Source organism: Momordica charantia (assembly GCF_013281855.1).
Source record: "Momordica charantia cultivar OHB3-1 chromosome 2 unlocalized genomic scaffold, Mcharantia_2.0 BLBB01000002.1, whole genome shotgun sequence".
NCBI lineage: Eukaryota > Viridiplantae > Streptophyta > Magnoliopsida > Cucurbitales > Cucurbitaceae > Momordica > Momordica charantia.
Window position 1 is genome coordinate 3,650,326 of NW_028275160.1, and position 15,757 is coordinate 3,666,082.

Here is a 15,757-nt window from a genome sequence, read left to right on the forward strand (position 1 = left end):
TCACATTATCTTCTCTATAATTGTAATGATATTACTAAAAAAACAACCTTTAAAAGTATTTCACTATCTTCCTTTTACCATTTCTTTTTCCAGTTAATAAATGTGAGGTGAGATATTGAAGTTTTAGGGAAAAAAATGAAAGTTACAATTTTGAGTGATTAGATTTTTTTAATATAACATTTGAAGGTAGAGATTAGAATTCACTCTCTTTTAGTCGAAAATAGGTACCTTATTAATCGAAGTATGCTCAAGTTGGCACAAAAGTAAAATTTAATTGTCAGATATGGTTGTATACCAAATATGTATAACCCTATCTTTATAAATTATAAAGAGCATAAAAATCATATTGTAGCAAATTATTCTAGGGAATCTACTTTTCAGTTTTGAAGAACAAATTTGTTAATATTCTCAAAAGTAAACAATTTTTAAAATACAAGTTATGGAGAGAATTTCTGCTAATATTATATAGTTGGGCCAACGCCAACGGACCAAGAGCTAGCAAAATAGGTTGGCCCAACTGGATTTCATCTTCCTCCGGTCCAAAACATCTCATTTCTTTTTCCAAAATATATTTATACAAAATTTGAGTTGGTACTTGGTAGCTTTTTTTTTTTTTTTTTTTTTTTTTAATATGCGTTTTTCAGTACTTTATACCAGCAATGGAAAATATATTAACTTGAAAATAATAATGAATTATTATAAACATTAGTATGATATTATAGATGCCCATTATTACGAAGAACAAGTGAAATAAATGAAAGGAGATTCAAGAGAAATTAAGCCAAAATCTCAACACCTTTCTTCCATTCCTTTTTTATGATATTTTTCTTCTATTCTACTTGAATAGTGCCTTATTTTGTTCTCAACTTATTTATTTATGATATTAGCTTAAATGTTTATTAAGGTAATTATTAACATTTGTTTATTTTATTTTATTTTATTTTTCCTATGTTTTTAATATAACCTTTTTCAACTGACTTTTCTATTATTGTTGGAACTTTAAAAATATTTTGACTAGTTACTTTACTTAATATAAATTGTCGACAAAAATAGACAAATAAAATCTTTCCTACGATTTCTTATATCTTTCCTACCCCTACGATGTTAATTGACTTATTTATCCTCACTTAGAAAAATATAGTTTACAATCTTTCTTAGTTTGCCCTCATGTCTCTAATTTGGATTTTATTTTGTTTTTATTTTCTTTTTGGAGAGAGTAATTTGAATTTTTTTTGGAACAAGGAAGGTAAATATTTCTTAGTTTGCTGTTAGTTTGGATTTTATTTTGTTTTTACTTTCTTTTTGGAGAGAGTAATTTGAATTTTGTTTAGAATAATGAAGGTAAATAAAGGGGAGGATTCAAACACTGAATTTTTAGAGAGATAAATATTATTTTCATATAAACTATAATATAAGTTTTTTTTTTTACAACAACTGTAATATAAAGTTAAAATGATAATTTATTTAATTTAAAATAATATAATTTTTAGATTTCATAAATCATTGAAACGTTTGATTTTTTAAGCATGTTCTTTTCCTTTTTCAAGTTTAATAATATGCAAAAGTGTGACTTCCTCTAATATTTTAGCCCGAGATATGAATTTATGGGTTAAATAGGTATAATGAAAAAGTGTGGATTTAGTAATTATTGAAAAATAGCCTCGGAATGGACACAATTCCCAAAAGTTATTGCCCTCATCTGGCTCATTCTTCAGAAAAATTGAAAAGAAAAACCGACGAGATGCCGTGTAAGAGAATTAGTTTGAGAAGTAAAATCGTGTCTCCAAGTTCGTCAACATCGAATTGTTGGGAATTAGTCTGACCCTAAAGCTGTGAACGAAGAGCGAAAGAGAAACTGATTTCTTCTCTAAGGAAAAGATTGACCCAGTAATCTATTTCCTTCATCGAAGATTTCCCCTGATTTCGAGCCAAAAATTCTGAAATTTGGCGGGTAATAATTCTATGTTTACCACTGTCTTGTCTTTCGTTTGGGTTTTCGATACTTAAATGGGGCTGAATTTTTCTACCTCTTACTGGGATTCGGTGGCTAAGATTAGGATAAATTGGAAGATTGTATGAAAATATTCAATTTATCAAACTTTTACGCGGAAATTTTTAGTAGAGACCTAGGTCAAGATGAATTAGCTTCTGGGGACATTGTGATCACCCCCATGGTCCGTACAGTGAATACAATTTACTTGTTTTTCTCAACTGTGAGTAAGAGGGAGTAGAACAATATGCAACGGCAATATCAAAACAATATTTGTTTTGAAGACCCTTAATGTCATCTTGTGATTTCTTCTTTTCTTCTTCCAGTTTCTGCTAAAGGTAATCTTGGTGGTGGAAAAGAGAGGGATCAATGCCGAAGGGTTTGAAGAGTAAATGCCAGTCTACTTCTCATCAGATTTTGAAGGAAAAAGCAAAGAACCGAGTTAATGACCTTCAAGGGATATTCACCAGCCTTCAATCTGCAAGGAAGGAGAGTCGCACTTCTGACATTGCTGTTCTTGAGGAGCAAGTGCATCAGATGCTCCGGGAGTGGAATGCTGAGCTCACTGAACCATCACCTGCCTCTTCATTTGTTGTAGGTTCCTTTAATTTTTTGCAAAGGGCGTTTTTCTATTCCATCTGTATATTTTGTTATCTAAATGTTTCTAGTTCTACGCATGTAATTAGGAGGGCAGTCTTGGATCATTCTCGCAAGATCTGGCCCGTCTACTAGAGCAATGTGATGAGCAAGATGATGCAACTAGTACATTGGCTGAACCAAAGGCTGAGCCTGATCTCCATAGTGTTCTTGCCAGCAATCCATCTGATTTTCAGCAGGTAGGCCCTTTTATCTCTCAGTTTTTTCCATACTTTTTGTTGAATGCCATGTTTCATTGGCTAAATCAGATATTTTCTGGTCTCTTCGGTCTAATTTCTCCCTACCCTGATATGTTCTTTCAGTATTGTAATCTATACAATGTATTTCTTAAATCGTTCTTTCTTTATATTGTTTTGCATGCTGGTGGGTGTAGAATCCTTCTTGATCCAATCCAGGAAAATAGTTGTATCTTGTATAATGTTAAGAAGAAACCGAAAAGTGTAGTATAGCCGATTAGAAAAATTGAACACAGCTTCTTGACCATTTAATGAAATTGTATTGACTGCTGCAGATACCTCAATTGTTTAATGTTTCCTATTTTAAGCCATTTGCTTGAAACTAGCTGGTTTCCATTGGGACCCATGTCTACAAACCAGCATCTTCGAGTGTCTGGCTTAGTTGTTATTCGCTCTCCATTTGTGATGCAAGTATCCAACAATTTTACTTGTGAGGTTTGAGGCTTAGAGCTTACATCGAATTTACCAATTTACCATGGTACATATAAGTCTGTTATTTGAGACTTTGAGCATTTGGTTCTGCCATCCCTATAATGTATAATATATGTTGTATTCTAATATGCATGGCAAAAAGGAGCATTGGAATGGTCTTAGTTTTTGAATATTCAGACAATTAAAATAAACATTGAGACGGTTGATGGTTTTGCTATTCAGGAGCTCCAACAGCATAGTTTTCCTGAATTTGAAGAGTTCAAAGTCTCTACTCCTCTTCTACAGAATTATTCACTTTACAAATCAGACACAGACATAGCTACTCAATCTAATTGTCAAGATTTCAAATTATATCAAAACTTTAAGCACAACACAGTGGCAGGTAAGGATGATACGTCTACCTTGGATTGCCATATATTGGATTCACATGAAGAGTTCGACTATGGGGTTCTTATTGGGACGTATGATGCTGGAGACTTTAGCCAGGACACAAAGCCCAGCATTCTCCCAAATATCTCACCCCCACCATCTGCTTTTATGGGGCCAATATGTGCTCTCTGGGACTGTTTCAGACCTGCTGAAGGATCTAAATGGTGTCAGGACTATTGCAGTAGCTGTCATTCTATTCTTGCAATAAATGAAGGCCTTCCAGGAATGACTCCAGTATTGCGCCCTGGGGGCATTGGTTTAAAGGATGGTCCACTGTTTACTGCTCTTCGTGCAAAGACGCAAGCCAAAGAAGTTGGAATACCTATATGTGATGGTGCTGCAACAAGGAAATCTCCATGGAATGCTCCTGGTAAGCTTTTATGTTGCTTATAACTTTTTTCTATTTCCCGGTGTAATTTTTCATTTGTTGTTTTGTTTCTTGTTATTACCCATTTCCATTGCGTATTCTCTTTATTCTGCCAAAGAAAGTTGGATAAATTGGCTCGTGGTCTATGGTTCTATCATAGTGGTTCTTTCCCATTGTTGCAGAGCTTTTTGATATTTCATTACTCAAGGGTGAAACAATCAGGGAATGGCTCTATTTTGACAAGCCTAGACGGGCTTTTGAGAGTGGCAATAGAAAGCAGAGGTCATTGCCGGATTATAAAGGCCGTGGTTGGCATGAATCAAGGAAGCTGGTGATGAAGGAATTCGGTGGACAGAAGAAGTCCTATTACATGGATCCACAGCCATCAAGCTCTCTTGAATGGCATTTGTACGAATATGATATCAGCAATTACGATTCATTTGCATTATATAGGCTGGAACTCAAGCATGCTGATGCAAAGAAGAGTCCGAAGGGGAAACTGATAGCTGATCCTCTGGCTGATCTGCAGAAGAAGATGGGAAGGCTTACTGCAGAGGGGCCTGTTGAGCTTGGACAATCAGTTAAAGGTACAACGAAGGCTAATATTAAGACCGATACTGTAAATATAAACCTCGCTCCGCATCATCAGAACACGCCTTCAACTTCAGTATACAATCCTGGGAAAAATGCATAATGTACTCAGCACACTAACTGATCAACCGATTCTTAAAATGACACACATAGGAGTCTTTCCTGCAGCTGTTTCTTTTTTTCCCTCTCCTTCGCATGATTAGTCAGTTTTAGTCTCAAAGTTGCTGCTTTATGTTGATATATTATTCGACTCATTGTCTGGTGATCCATGGCATTTCAACCCCCTTTTTTTTGTATAAGGGGAGATTCTGAATGCTGGTTATTCTAGAGGGGTTCTTTGGAGTTTCATTCAATATGCAGGGGAATACCTGTTTCCAAGTTATAGGAGCGATGTATATGTTTGTGTTTAATAGTCCGAGAGTCTGAATGGTAACTGTAAGTCGCTAAAATTGTATATCAGTCGACATTTCATGCTTTAGCTGTTTGCATTATTTGCACATCAGAAACACTGATAGCATTTTGCATGGCCTGTTTTTTCTGATTCCTTGAATTGTAAACATAATTTACATAAGAATTGATGTGGATGAAAATATTATGCTTTCCCACTCTCCAGTCTCTCTCTTTGCAGCAATGTTGGCCAATACAATGTCTTGCCCTATCTAAATAAGCTAAATTATGAATAATGGAGAGAATAAACTGGTAATGTAAGCCTTATTCAAGGGAAAGTGAGTTGGCTTTAAAAAGTAAAATTACAATTTGCAATGTTTGGAAATCCCCATCTGAATCGGCTGTATATGTAAACCCCCTTACCAAGTGCTCCTAGTTTGAGCAAATGATACAATATGGAGAATGCTTATCATGAACGGCCAACTGCAATGGCGCCTTCCTTTTGCTGCACTGAAGACCAAGAATTGGAATCCACCCAGTTATATGCTATAGGGGCCAGGAAAGCGTCGGGTATGCCGAAGGAGCTGACCAGTGCTAGAGCATGAGGTCGTATTTCGCTGCATAATTTCTTCACTTCCTGCCTTACGGCAGCTACATTTTCTGATGATAAATAACCATACCGGAGGAAGGAAGCATCTTCCTCCAAGCAGATCAAGGCATACATGGATCTCAGAAGACCTAAAACATTCTGTTGGAGAAACCATATATATGTTTATATTAGGCAACTTGATTAACCTCCTGCTAAGTATACACATACCCATCGTAGAAAGTATAAATCGAGAGAGAATTTAACCAGATTCTTGTTTTTGGGTATGAAAAAGCATGCAGATAAATATGCAGTGAAAATGGAGAATGAGTGAAACAATAACTAAATTTTACCTTTATTGTACCGGAAGGTAGACTATCTTCAACGTCGATAAAAGATTGCAATATGGCTCTTTCAGAGAAAGCTCTACCCAAGTCTTCCGCAAGCAGAAAGCTCTAGAACACCAGAAAGGATAACGAAGATTAGAGGGTCGAATAATTAAAGATAAATTCATGGCAAGCCAGTAAATAAGAAGCAAAGAATCTCACCTGAATGAAGGCATATTCTTTGCTATCACCCCGTGCTTCATATTGAGATACTTCAGCGGCTAAACGATTTAATAGATCTCGCTCTCTTAAGCAAAAGGCATCAGTCTGGTGCGGGACAAGTTGCAAAAATAAAAAGTTTTAAAATTTGATTTCACTAATCAGGGAAAATAATGATAATGTTACCTGGAATTGACAGCTCCGAAGGGTAGGACCCGTAAGCTTCGAAGGAATGACAGGGCAAGCCTCATTCATGTGTTCTAATCCCAACCCTTTAAATGGCTTGTTTCTTTTCTTAGCTGCTATGTACTCAGCAAGGAGTGCCTTGCTCACCTGAAATTAGTAACCCAACCTCCTAATCCCACAGGTTTAAGTAGACAACTTGAATAAAATCTTGATGATTTATGTCTGCTGTATCTACAGTCAGTAGAGCTTCAACACTGAACTTTCTGAATATTCTTAATGCTGACATTTTTGTTTGGATTGCAAGTAATGTGATGTAAGCTACTTACCTGCTGCATTAGGACATTATTGTCACCTTCAAAGGTAGACTGAACATCAAATTCACTCTGCAAATGGCCGACTCGATTTTCAGTCTTCAGGCCTTGGCCGCCGCATGCTTCACGACATTCCTTGTACACAAATAATAAAATGTGATATCAATATCCTCTACCTTTTGGATATCCAAAGGCAATAACAAATGCAAATCCTGACCTGAAGTGTTCTCATATTATGCCAGGTAAAGGTTGCCTTAAATGCACTTGAAACAACATGGATTGTTTTGATGGATTCAGGTGTTCTCTTCAAATAGATCCTTTTCAATTCATTTCCAGCAAAAGTCATTGCATATCTGCACAAGTAACATCATTCACATCCTCATGTCAACAAAGCAACTAAGATGCTTGCCTAATTGCAAAATGGTTGCTACCGAGGGGATTAGACCTATACATTCAGGCACTAAATCATGAATACTTTTAACTGCAAAATAGGTAAACTATTCATATGCTAGCAATTTCCTAGAGTCCACCAGTATATAACAGAATCATATTTGGTATTCAAAAAATTAGTAACAACACATTTTCTAACTTCTCTCCAAATGGAATAGAAGCTACAACAAGCACATGAATGTTTCAGTCCATGGTTTCAATGTCTAGTAGATGTTCAAAACATGGAGCATTCACTCCAAGCCCGAGACTGACTATTCAAATCATGTATGGAAAAGATGAAGTCAAGTAAACTTACCCTCCACTAAAACCAAAAGAAGGAAAAAAAAAAAAAAGAAACTTAACAGATGTTACGAAGAATAAGATTACAGATACAACAGAACTAGAGTTTTAAAGACTTACGTCTTGGCAAGGAGAGGCAACAATCGCTTTTGGTGGCTAGGGTAGTCTAGTAATTGGATTTCAGGCCCATTTGGTGTAAGTGAGAAGGCTCTCCTTGTTAATGAGTATCTTATAGCAATTGCTAAACCAACCTGGCAACAAAGTGATGTGATATTTATGAGTAAACGGAACGTCTATAAAATCTAGAGGAGTTATATGCAGTTCCAGATCCAACAAAATCGACAAATGAAAGGTTATCCATAAGCAAGTAACAACCTTTGCAGAATAGATTGCAGCAACTGAAATGGTTACACGACCAGATGTCAAAGGTGCCATAAATGCCGCAAACCTCTGAAACAATGTAGTAAAAGAATCATCTACACAGAACTATTTCAACTAATGGTATCAAAATTAAGGTATATTTCTGTCACAAGGGAAAATTACATACATTTATACATATATACATGCACACAAACACATACATATATACATGCACACAAAATAATCAGGAAAATTGACCTTGTCTGGGTCTTCTGTGGCACTCAGATATTTCCCTTCTGGTGATACATCAGCTACTGAATTCAACAAATTCTCTCTTGGGATTCTCAAATTATCAAACCTGAAGCATTTATCAATCTGCTAATTGTAGAACAGAATTTGATTTTTCCAGTAATTGAACAAAACCTATATTATAATCAATCAAAAGTATAAGGTACTTACCAGATCCGACCATTATCAACACCATTCAAACCAAGTTTATGGCCACAATCCGCTATACGTATGTATGGACAGACATTACCATCCGCATCCCTGATCTGGGCTATAAAAGCATGGACACCTTCACGTTTCCCATTTATGTCGAGCTGCGAAAAGACTATAGCATGTGTTGCATGCTAAAGATTAATTGAAGAACATATCAGGAAAGGCGAGGCTGAAACAGAATTTCATTGGCTCACGAGATAACAATGATTGAGAAATTAGAGGCTAAAACATTTCTTTTACCTTGGCTGCCCCGCCAATCCAGTACTTCTGAGCTGACTCACAGGGAGTATTAATAACAAATTCTCCAGAGCTTGAATCATATGTAGTCACCGTTTCAATTCCTCGAACCTAAATTTTTATACATATGAAGTTACTGTTGTTAACTTAAAAGGAGAATTAGAAAACAGAATCATATGTAGTCGCTGTTTCAATTCCTCGAACCAAAATTTTTTTACATATGAAGTTACTGTTGCTAACTTAAAAGGAGAATTAGAAAACAGAATCAGTCACTGCTTCAATTCCTTGAACCTAAATCTTTTTACGTATGAAGTTACTGTTGCTAATTTAAAAGGAGAATTAGAAAACAAAAAAAAAACGCCAAGCGACTTAACGTATATTATGGAACAATCTTCACATACATTACTTCCATGACCGAGCTCGGACATTGCGAAGCAACCCTTGATCGCATAATTTTCCGTGTCCCTTAACCATTTGTCATGATGACGCTTTGTGCCAAAGAATTGTATAGCTCCACCCCTGCAAATGAAATACATGAGAAGAAAGAGTTGCAGCAATGAATTTCAATAGAACTATAAATTTTAGCACAAGAGAAAAGGGTAACCAGTATGACATAATTGGACACGAACTGGAATTAGGATTTGACAGAGCATTAAACAAGGATCTTGAGATCTTAGCAAGAATGAAAAACATATTCAGTCCGACTCTGATCACATATATGGCAACGTACCATAGGAAGATATGAACTCCAAGTTTAATAGCTAGAGAGTGATCATAAATCCCAATTGCCTCAAACACGGCAAACTTCCTCCACGCATCTTCAATTCCATTATCAGTAAGCCAGCCTCTAAAAACGCCATTATCCAACAGATACTGAATTCGTTTCATGGTCATCTCCCTCTGCTGCTCCATGGACTGGTTATAATCAGGCGAAACGAAGACTCTGCCAGCGGATTGAACAGGATTGAACAGCTTGCTCTGCACCATCAAGCCGAAGACCCAGTCCCGGTCGGGAAGATTGTGAGCGTCCAAGAGGTTCCGCATCTGTTTGATGTCGAAGGAGAAGCATTCGGACAGCTCTGGCGGGGAGAATTGGAGACATGGATTGGGGGTAAGGGTTGAAGACGATTGATGCTGTAGAAGATGGTTGGAAAGCACCAGGGTTCTCCAGGAAGCGCGGTCCATTACAGAGACAGAAAGAATCGAAAAATGGCGAAAATCAACTAACGTTTGTGTCAATGGTGCTATCGCATTACATTTACAACAGATCAACCATCGAACGCCATTGGGAATGGGGATGCAGGAGAGAGTATGGGCTACGCGCCGGTTCATAAAAGCGGTGGCGAGTGGTGCAGTCACGTGGTCATTCTCATTTGTTTAGAAATTAATCAAAAAGATGGGGCCTACTTGCAAGGTCCAGCCTGCGAGCGCATGGGGTGCGGAGGAGGTACAAAATGGCGTCGTTTCGCAAAAAGGAAAATCGTATTCTTCGGATCCTCGCAGTGGCAGTAGTCAACCAATAAATATATATATATTTGTTTAGTTAATCAGATAAGGTTTTTTTTCTCGACATACGTGTAATAATGAACTCTGCTTCTATTAAATGACGTGGCATCCTATAATTAGAAATTTTTTACAGAAAATTATAAATTTTCAATTACTAGTTACTACTGACGTAAATGCTCTTTCCATTTTTTACATATTTTAATTAATATACTAAATTGTTTTATAGACTCTGCGCCTTTCTTAAATATTGTTGTTATGACAATATGGGTAGGTAGGACTTGGGAGTAGGTTGAAAAAAGCTTTCAAAATTTAATGAGGAAGTAATTTTTTTTAGGAAGTAATTGATGTAAACTTGAGCATACCATGTTTTAATCCAAGTTTTACTCATGGGTAAATATATTATAAATAATATATCTAAGTTTAGATTGTTGATTTAATATATATATATATAGCAAAATTATATATGTGTATAAAGCTTTTAAAATTATTTTTTAATAATTAATTTACATTGGTTAATTTATCTTTATTAAGTGAAAATATTTAAAATCATTTTAAGTAATTATATTTTAAATTAAGTTTGACTCCAAGGTAAATATATTATAAATAATAAATCTAAATTTATGTTATTGATTTTATTTAACAATCAATCTTAAATAATTATAATAAAAGAAATGTGTTTAAAAAAACTAATCACTTTTATCCATTTTATTGTACCAATTTATTACATTTTTATAAGAAAAAATTAAGTATATACATTAATAAATTAATTTATTAAAATAGAATAATTAGGTTAGTACATTATTAGTAAAATTTTAATGTTGTTTTATTAATTACAAATTTAATTTAAATATTTTAACTAATTTAAATTAATTAATTTTAATAAAATTTAATTTGAAAACAATTTATAGAAAAGAAGAGAGGTATGATACAAAATCCATGGACAAACTCATAAATATAAGAGGGTAAAGAAAGCGGTTGTCCATGGAAATAAAGAATATCTGTGAACAAGTTAGAAAATCATCGCTTTTGGTCCTTGAGATTTAAATTTAATTTCTATTTGATCATTAGTTTAAAAAATGACATGTTTTGTCATGAAATTTGAATTTAGTTTTTAATTGGTCATTAAAGATTGAATTTGATCTCTAATTAATTAATGAGTTGAGTTGATTATTAATTGATCTGAAGGGATGAAGTAGCAGTTAATATGTTGACTGAACAATGAGAGATCTCTCAAATGACTAAATACGAATGTTAATGAATCTAGTTGGTTGCCGACAAGCCTTACTAATTTGCATTGTAAATTAGACCTTGTTAACCGAGCATAACAATTTCTTCAATAACCCAATGGATCTCTATAAGGTCAGCTTCTTTATCATTCAAGAGATTTATGACATGTACGCAATCTAATTCTAAAAAAAATTGACATATATTCTTCTCCATTTTAATTGATTGATATCCTTTGCAGATGGTCGATCATAGCTTCAATGATTTTGATGTCTTGCTTTTGAACGATCAGACGACTACTTGCTAAACTTGATTCATCTTGCAAATTATGAACAATCCAACCAAGATTGTTGCGCCTTTGATAGACCTAGTTAATTTGAATGTTAAACTAGAGATGAACAAATAAGAAGGGTTGTGGTGGTGTTGGAACTTGGGAAGGGTGGAAGAAAGAAAGGAAAAGAGAAGTGATGGGAGAAGGAGATGAGAGTAAAATATCACTTAGGTAAAAGATAGAATAATAAAATATATACATCGTATAATCAACAAATGTTAGGTATTGCTTTTCTAAAATAATAATAATAACAATCTTAGTTATTGTTCATTATTCTGTTAGAGGATCAACTAGTTCAGACACTTAGCTATTAGGAACTAATAATTCGAATCTTGTGGACCTATTAAAAACGGTTACTTTTTAAACTTCAAAAAATGAAACTAAATTTAAAAGTTAGAGAAAAAAAATTATGGTTTTTAAAACTCAAGAATCAAATAAAAATCAAGTATAAATCTTAGTACCAAAAATATATTTTACTAAGAAATTTGTCGTTAATTATGTAGATTAAGAACTCAATATGTTTTATCTTTATTCTTGCTATCGAGGAAACACAATTTTGCTTTTGGGGCATCAAATCCGGCCAACCAAGATTTTCATATGGGCTCCACATCAAAGATATTTCTTCAATGAATCTCAACCATTCGATTGTCAATAAAAAAGTACAACCATTGATCTGAAATGCGTGCCACCAAACGAAATCGTACATTGAATCTGTGTGGCAATAGTTTTGAGATGAACTCTGGATCGTGTATCGTTAAATAAAGAAAGCTCGTCGAGGTTCAGGCGTGCTGCATATATAATATAGATTAAATTATAAGTTTAGTTTTAGATTTCTAAAACTGAATTCCCCAATTTAAGTAAACTCTATATTATATATTTAAACTTTGAATTTTGTATCTAATAAATCTTTATAATTTTAATTTCAAGTTTAATAGGTCTTTGAAAATTTTAAAAGTGTCCACTAAAACTCTAGAACCTTTCAATTTTGTCTGATGTACAGTCTTTGAATTTTTTATTTCATCTCTAATAGGTTTCAGAACTTTAATTGTGACTTTCAATTTTTCAATTTTACGGTTTCATTGAGTATTTGAAATTTCAATTTTGTGTCAACTAAGTTTCTAATTTATTAGACATTTTTTTAAAAGAACTAATTAGGTACGAAATTAAAAGGTTGGAGTTCTATGAGATACAAAATTAAAATTAGAGACATTTTAAAATTTAAGGGCGATTAAACACAAAATTTAAAATTTAAAAACATATTAAATACTTTTGAATTTGAGGAATCCATTAGATACAAAGCTTACAAATTCATAACTAAAACTTTTGCTTAACCTATAATCTAATAAAGACTAATGTTATTTTGTCAAAAAAAAAGAAAAAATTCTCACCTAATAGAAGAAGGCAAATGCTCCACCAAAAGAGAATGAAATTTAGTACCTATTTGATAACATTTCCATCTTTTGTATTTAGTACGGGATCAAAATGCCAACATCAACTTAGCAAATAAAATCTACTAATTCTTTTAAAGATTCAAACTCTCATAGGAAAAAAAGAGGTGAGCAATAAAATCATATGTAACAAATGTTTATTTGGGCATTCCGTGACTGATCTCCTGGAACCATAAAAACAAAGGTTGAAAGAAAGAGGAAACACACAGCAGGATGCATGAGATAAATTATATATATGCAATAGGTTTATGATTGAATAATAAATAATGAAAATTGAAAAATATTATATATTGGTACATTTCCATTTCCTCCCATTTTGATTTTGTTGTTCTAAGGATTTGATAAAATTGATATATAGGTACAGCCTACCTAGTAAAAAGAGCACTAGAAGAATTGCACGGGCATGCCACTCCAAGGAACATCAATAAATTTCCCCAACAAGCAAAAAAAAGAAAAGGAAAGCGCAACGACACAAAAGAAAAGAAAAGAAAAAGTGTGAAATGAAATTTGAGAGAGGCGATGGCGATGGTGGGTGTGGATAGGATTAGTAGTAGTTATGAAGAACAGCAACCGGCCTTCTTGACGGCGGAGACATCGTCCTTGGATCCGATGTCAATGGTGTGTCCCTTGGGGAGGACGGTGGGGTCTTCTCCGATGTCCAGAATCTTCCTGCTCACCACTCGGTAGGTCTGCGTGAGCACTTCCGTGAAGGAATTCTCGACGTTGAAGGATTCCAGCGCCGAGGTTTCCATGAAATACGTCCTCTCCCTCTCCGCAAATGCCTGCGCGTCCTCCGTCGACACCGCCCTCAGGTGCCGCAAGTCCGCCTTGTTCCCCACCAGCATTATCACTATGTTCTGATCCGTGTGCCCCCGCAGCTCCTTCAGCCACCTCTCCACGTTCTCGAACGTCACGTGCCGCGTCACGTCGTACACTATCAGCGCCCCCACCGCCCCCCTGTAGTAAGCGCTCGTTATGGCCCTGTACCTGCCAAGTCCCCCAAAAATCCCATCTCAATTTCAAATCCTCAAATTACCAATCCCCAATCCCCCGCGGAATCCCCTTACCTTTCTTGCCCCGCCGTGTCCCAAATCTGGGCCTTCACGATCTTGTCGTCCACGCGAATGCTCCGCGTCGCGAACTCCACGCCGATCGTCGATTTCGTCTCCAGGCTGAATTCGTTTCGGGTGAAACGGGACAGCAGATTCGACTTTCCCACGCCGGAGTCGCCGATCAGGACCACCTTGAACAGGTAATCGTAATCGTCGTCCGCTCTGTACGCGCCCATTATCGATGGAGAATATGGGATCTGGATTATTACAAATTAATATAATCAAAATCAAAATCAAAATGTGAGATCGAGATCCCGACAGTCTCAGGGAGGAGAGAGACACAGGAGAGGCTGCCGGAGAGGAGAGGAGAGACAATTCAAAAACCGTATCCTATTCCTCGTTTTGTTTCTTCTTCTTCTTGCTTTGTGCTTTTTTTTTTTTTGGTTTTGCTAAAAACATGTCAATTGTTTCTGCCTACCAATCAGATGGATCGTAGGTTCCAAATGTTTGGCTTTTTCAATAATAGTTAACTCAAGTTTTCTTTTTTTTATTCTTATTTTTGGAAAGACCCATTCCTCCTCTTTCTCTCTTTTTCCTTTCCTTTAATATTTCTTTTTTTAATTTCATTTTTCGTTTTTTCCCCACCCCTATACCTAATCCGTAAGTCAATACATTTCCTTTCCATAATAATACAACTGCCAATTCTATAATCTATGTGTCGTGTGTCATTTCTGAACCTTCATCGCCCAATTTGGGCGTAATTTAATATTTCCCCATTCAAATTTATGGCTAAATTAATTGTTAAGAGAATGGTACTTGATTTTCTCTCTATTTAGTTAATGACTTTGGCCGCATTTCCAACATTAATTAAGATATCTGCACGGTTGAACTAGAATATAAAGAGAAAAATAAAGATTATTTGCACTCCCTCTAATTCTATCATAATTTCAAGATATTATAGATAAGAAGCTACATGTACCCTCCTATCAATAAGAAAAAAGATGTGAACCATTTTTAAAGTTTATATCCATATAATCTATTAGAAGTTTTAATTTTCTCCAAATGTGCATTGAAGTTTTTAATTAAGTATTTATTTGTTCCGTATCCTGCCTACTTTGAATTATCAGAACATTAAAAAGAAATAACAAATACCGATAAATGATGAATCAAACCTTAAAATCATCATATTTTCCAATATAAAACTAATTAAATTTTAAATTACAGAAAAACATTCAAATCAATCCATTACATTTGAATGGCAAAATTTTGGTATTTTTTTCTCCCCAAACACGAAAGGAAATTTCAGAGAATTAGAAGAGTCTGCGCAATTAGAATGTGAACGGAGACGGTTGAAATTAGAATGTGTTAAATCTTGACGGAGTTCGTTTTATTTTAATTCATTATTTAACAATTTTTTGGAATAAGTAAATCTTGGCGGAATTGAATAGACATTCCTTGCAAGTTGTAATTGTGATTTTGCCATTTTGACAAGGTCAACCATGACCCATCAACCAATTTGGTGTATTAAATCAACATTTTTCACCCAACTATATAATAAAAACTCTTCATGAACCAAAAAAATAAAAATATTTATAAAGTATAAGTTTCATAAAAATTCAACCCTTTCACCAATACTTATTTTATATTTTTAG

General features: G+C 34.8%; 3 protein-coding genes across 3 annotated transcripts; 1 reads left to right on the forward strand and 2 right to left on the reverse strand.

Moving 5' to 3' along the window:
- Window positions 1-1,685: 1,685 nt before the first annotated feature.
- Window positions 1,686-5,180, forward strand: LOC111011102 (transcription factor VOZ1). The gene is made up of 5 exons (XM_022284727.2): window positions 1,686-1,951; window positions 2,317-2,584; window positions 2,677-2,826; window positions 3,538-4,114; window positions 4,294-5,180. Exons 2-5 carry the CDS (start codon window positions 2,360-2,362, stop codon window positions 4,803-4,805), a joined length of 1,464 nt encoding a protein of 487 aa, XP_022140419.1. The 5' UTR covers window positions 1,686-1,951; window positions 2,317-2,359; the 3' UTR covers window positions 4,806-5,180.
- A 102-nt stretch (window positions 5,181-5,282) lies between these two features.
- On the reverse strand, window positions 5,283-9,853 carry LOC111011101 (acyl-coenzyme A oxidase 3, peroxisomal). Its single transcript, XM_022284726.2, has 13 exons — window positions 9,275-9,853; window positions 8,946-9,063; window positions 8,548-8,655; window positions 8,266-8,438; window positions 8,065-8,164; window positions 7,822-7,896; window positions 7,567-7,697; window positions 6,935-7,070; window positions 6,733-6,852; window positions 6,407-6,553; window positions 6,224-6,328; window positions 6,029-6,130; window positions 5,283-5,837 (listed from the first exon to the last, which is right to left on the reverse strand). Exons 1-13 carry the CDS (start codon window positions 9,727-9,729, stop codon window positions 5,559-5,561), a joined length of 2,049 nt encoding a protein of 682 aa, XP_022140418.1. The 5' UTR covers window positions 9,730-9,853; the 3' UTR covers window positions 5,283-5,558.
- A 3,464-nt stretch (window positions 9,854-13,317) lies between these two features.
- LOC111011048 (ras-related protein RABA1f) lies at window positions 13,318-14,540 on the reverse strand. Its single transcript, XM_022284659.2, has 2 exons — window positions 14,121-14,540; window positions 13,318-14,040 (listed from the first exon to the last, which is right to left on the reverse strand). The coding sequence occupies exons 1-2, from the start codon at window positions 14,339-14,341 to the stop codon at window positions 13,608-13,610; spliced, it is 654 nt and encodes a 217-aa protein (XP_022140351.1). The 5' UTR covers window positions 14,342-14,540; the 3' UTR covers window positions 13,318-13,607.
- Window positions 14,541-15,757: the final 1,217 nt, after the last annotated feature.

Excerpts from the sequence above, each read along its gene's own strand:
- LOC111011101 (XM_022284726.2), bottom strand. The coding sequence starts at position 9,729 with ATGGACCGCGCTTCCTGGAGAACCCTGGTGCTTTCCAACCATCTTCTA. Across the intron at positions 8,439-8,547 it reads GGATTGGCGGGGCAGCCAAG|CATGCAACACATGCTATAGT; the intron begins GTAAAAGAAATG and ends ATTAATCTTTAG. Across the intron at positions 6,853-6,934 it reads ATAATATGAGAACACTTCAG|GAATGTCGTGAAGCATGCGG; the intron begins GTCAGGATTTGC and ends TTTGTGTACAAG.
- LOC111011102 (XM_022284727.2), top strand. The coding sequence starts at position 2,360 with ATGCCGAAGGGTTTGAAGAGTAAATGCCAGTCTACTTCTCATCAGATT. Across the intron at positions 2,827-3,537 it reads ATCCATCTGATTTTCAGCAG|GAGCTCCAACAGCATAGTTT; the intron begins GTAGGCCCTTTT and ends TTTGCTATTCAG. Across the intron at positions 4,115-4,293 it reads ATCTCCATGGAATGCTCCTG|AGCTTTTTGATATTTCATTA; the intron begins GTAAGCTTTTAT and ends CCATTGTTGCAG.
- LOC111011048 (XM_022284659.2), bottom strand. The coding sequence starts at position 14,341 with ATGGGCGCGTACAGAGCGGACGACGATTACGATTACCTGTTCAAGGTG. Across the intron at positions 14,041-14,120 it reads GACACGGCGGGGCAAGAAAG|GTACAGGGCCATAACGAGCG; the intron begins GTAAGGGGATTC and ends GGGACTTGGCAG.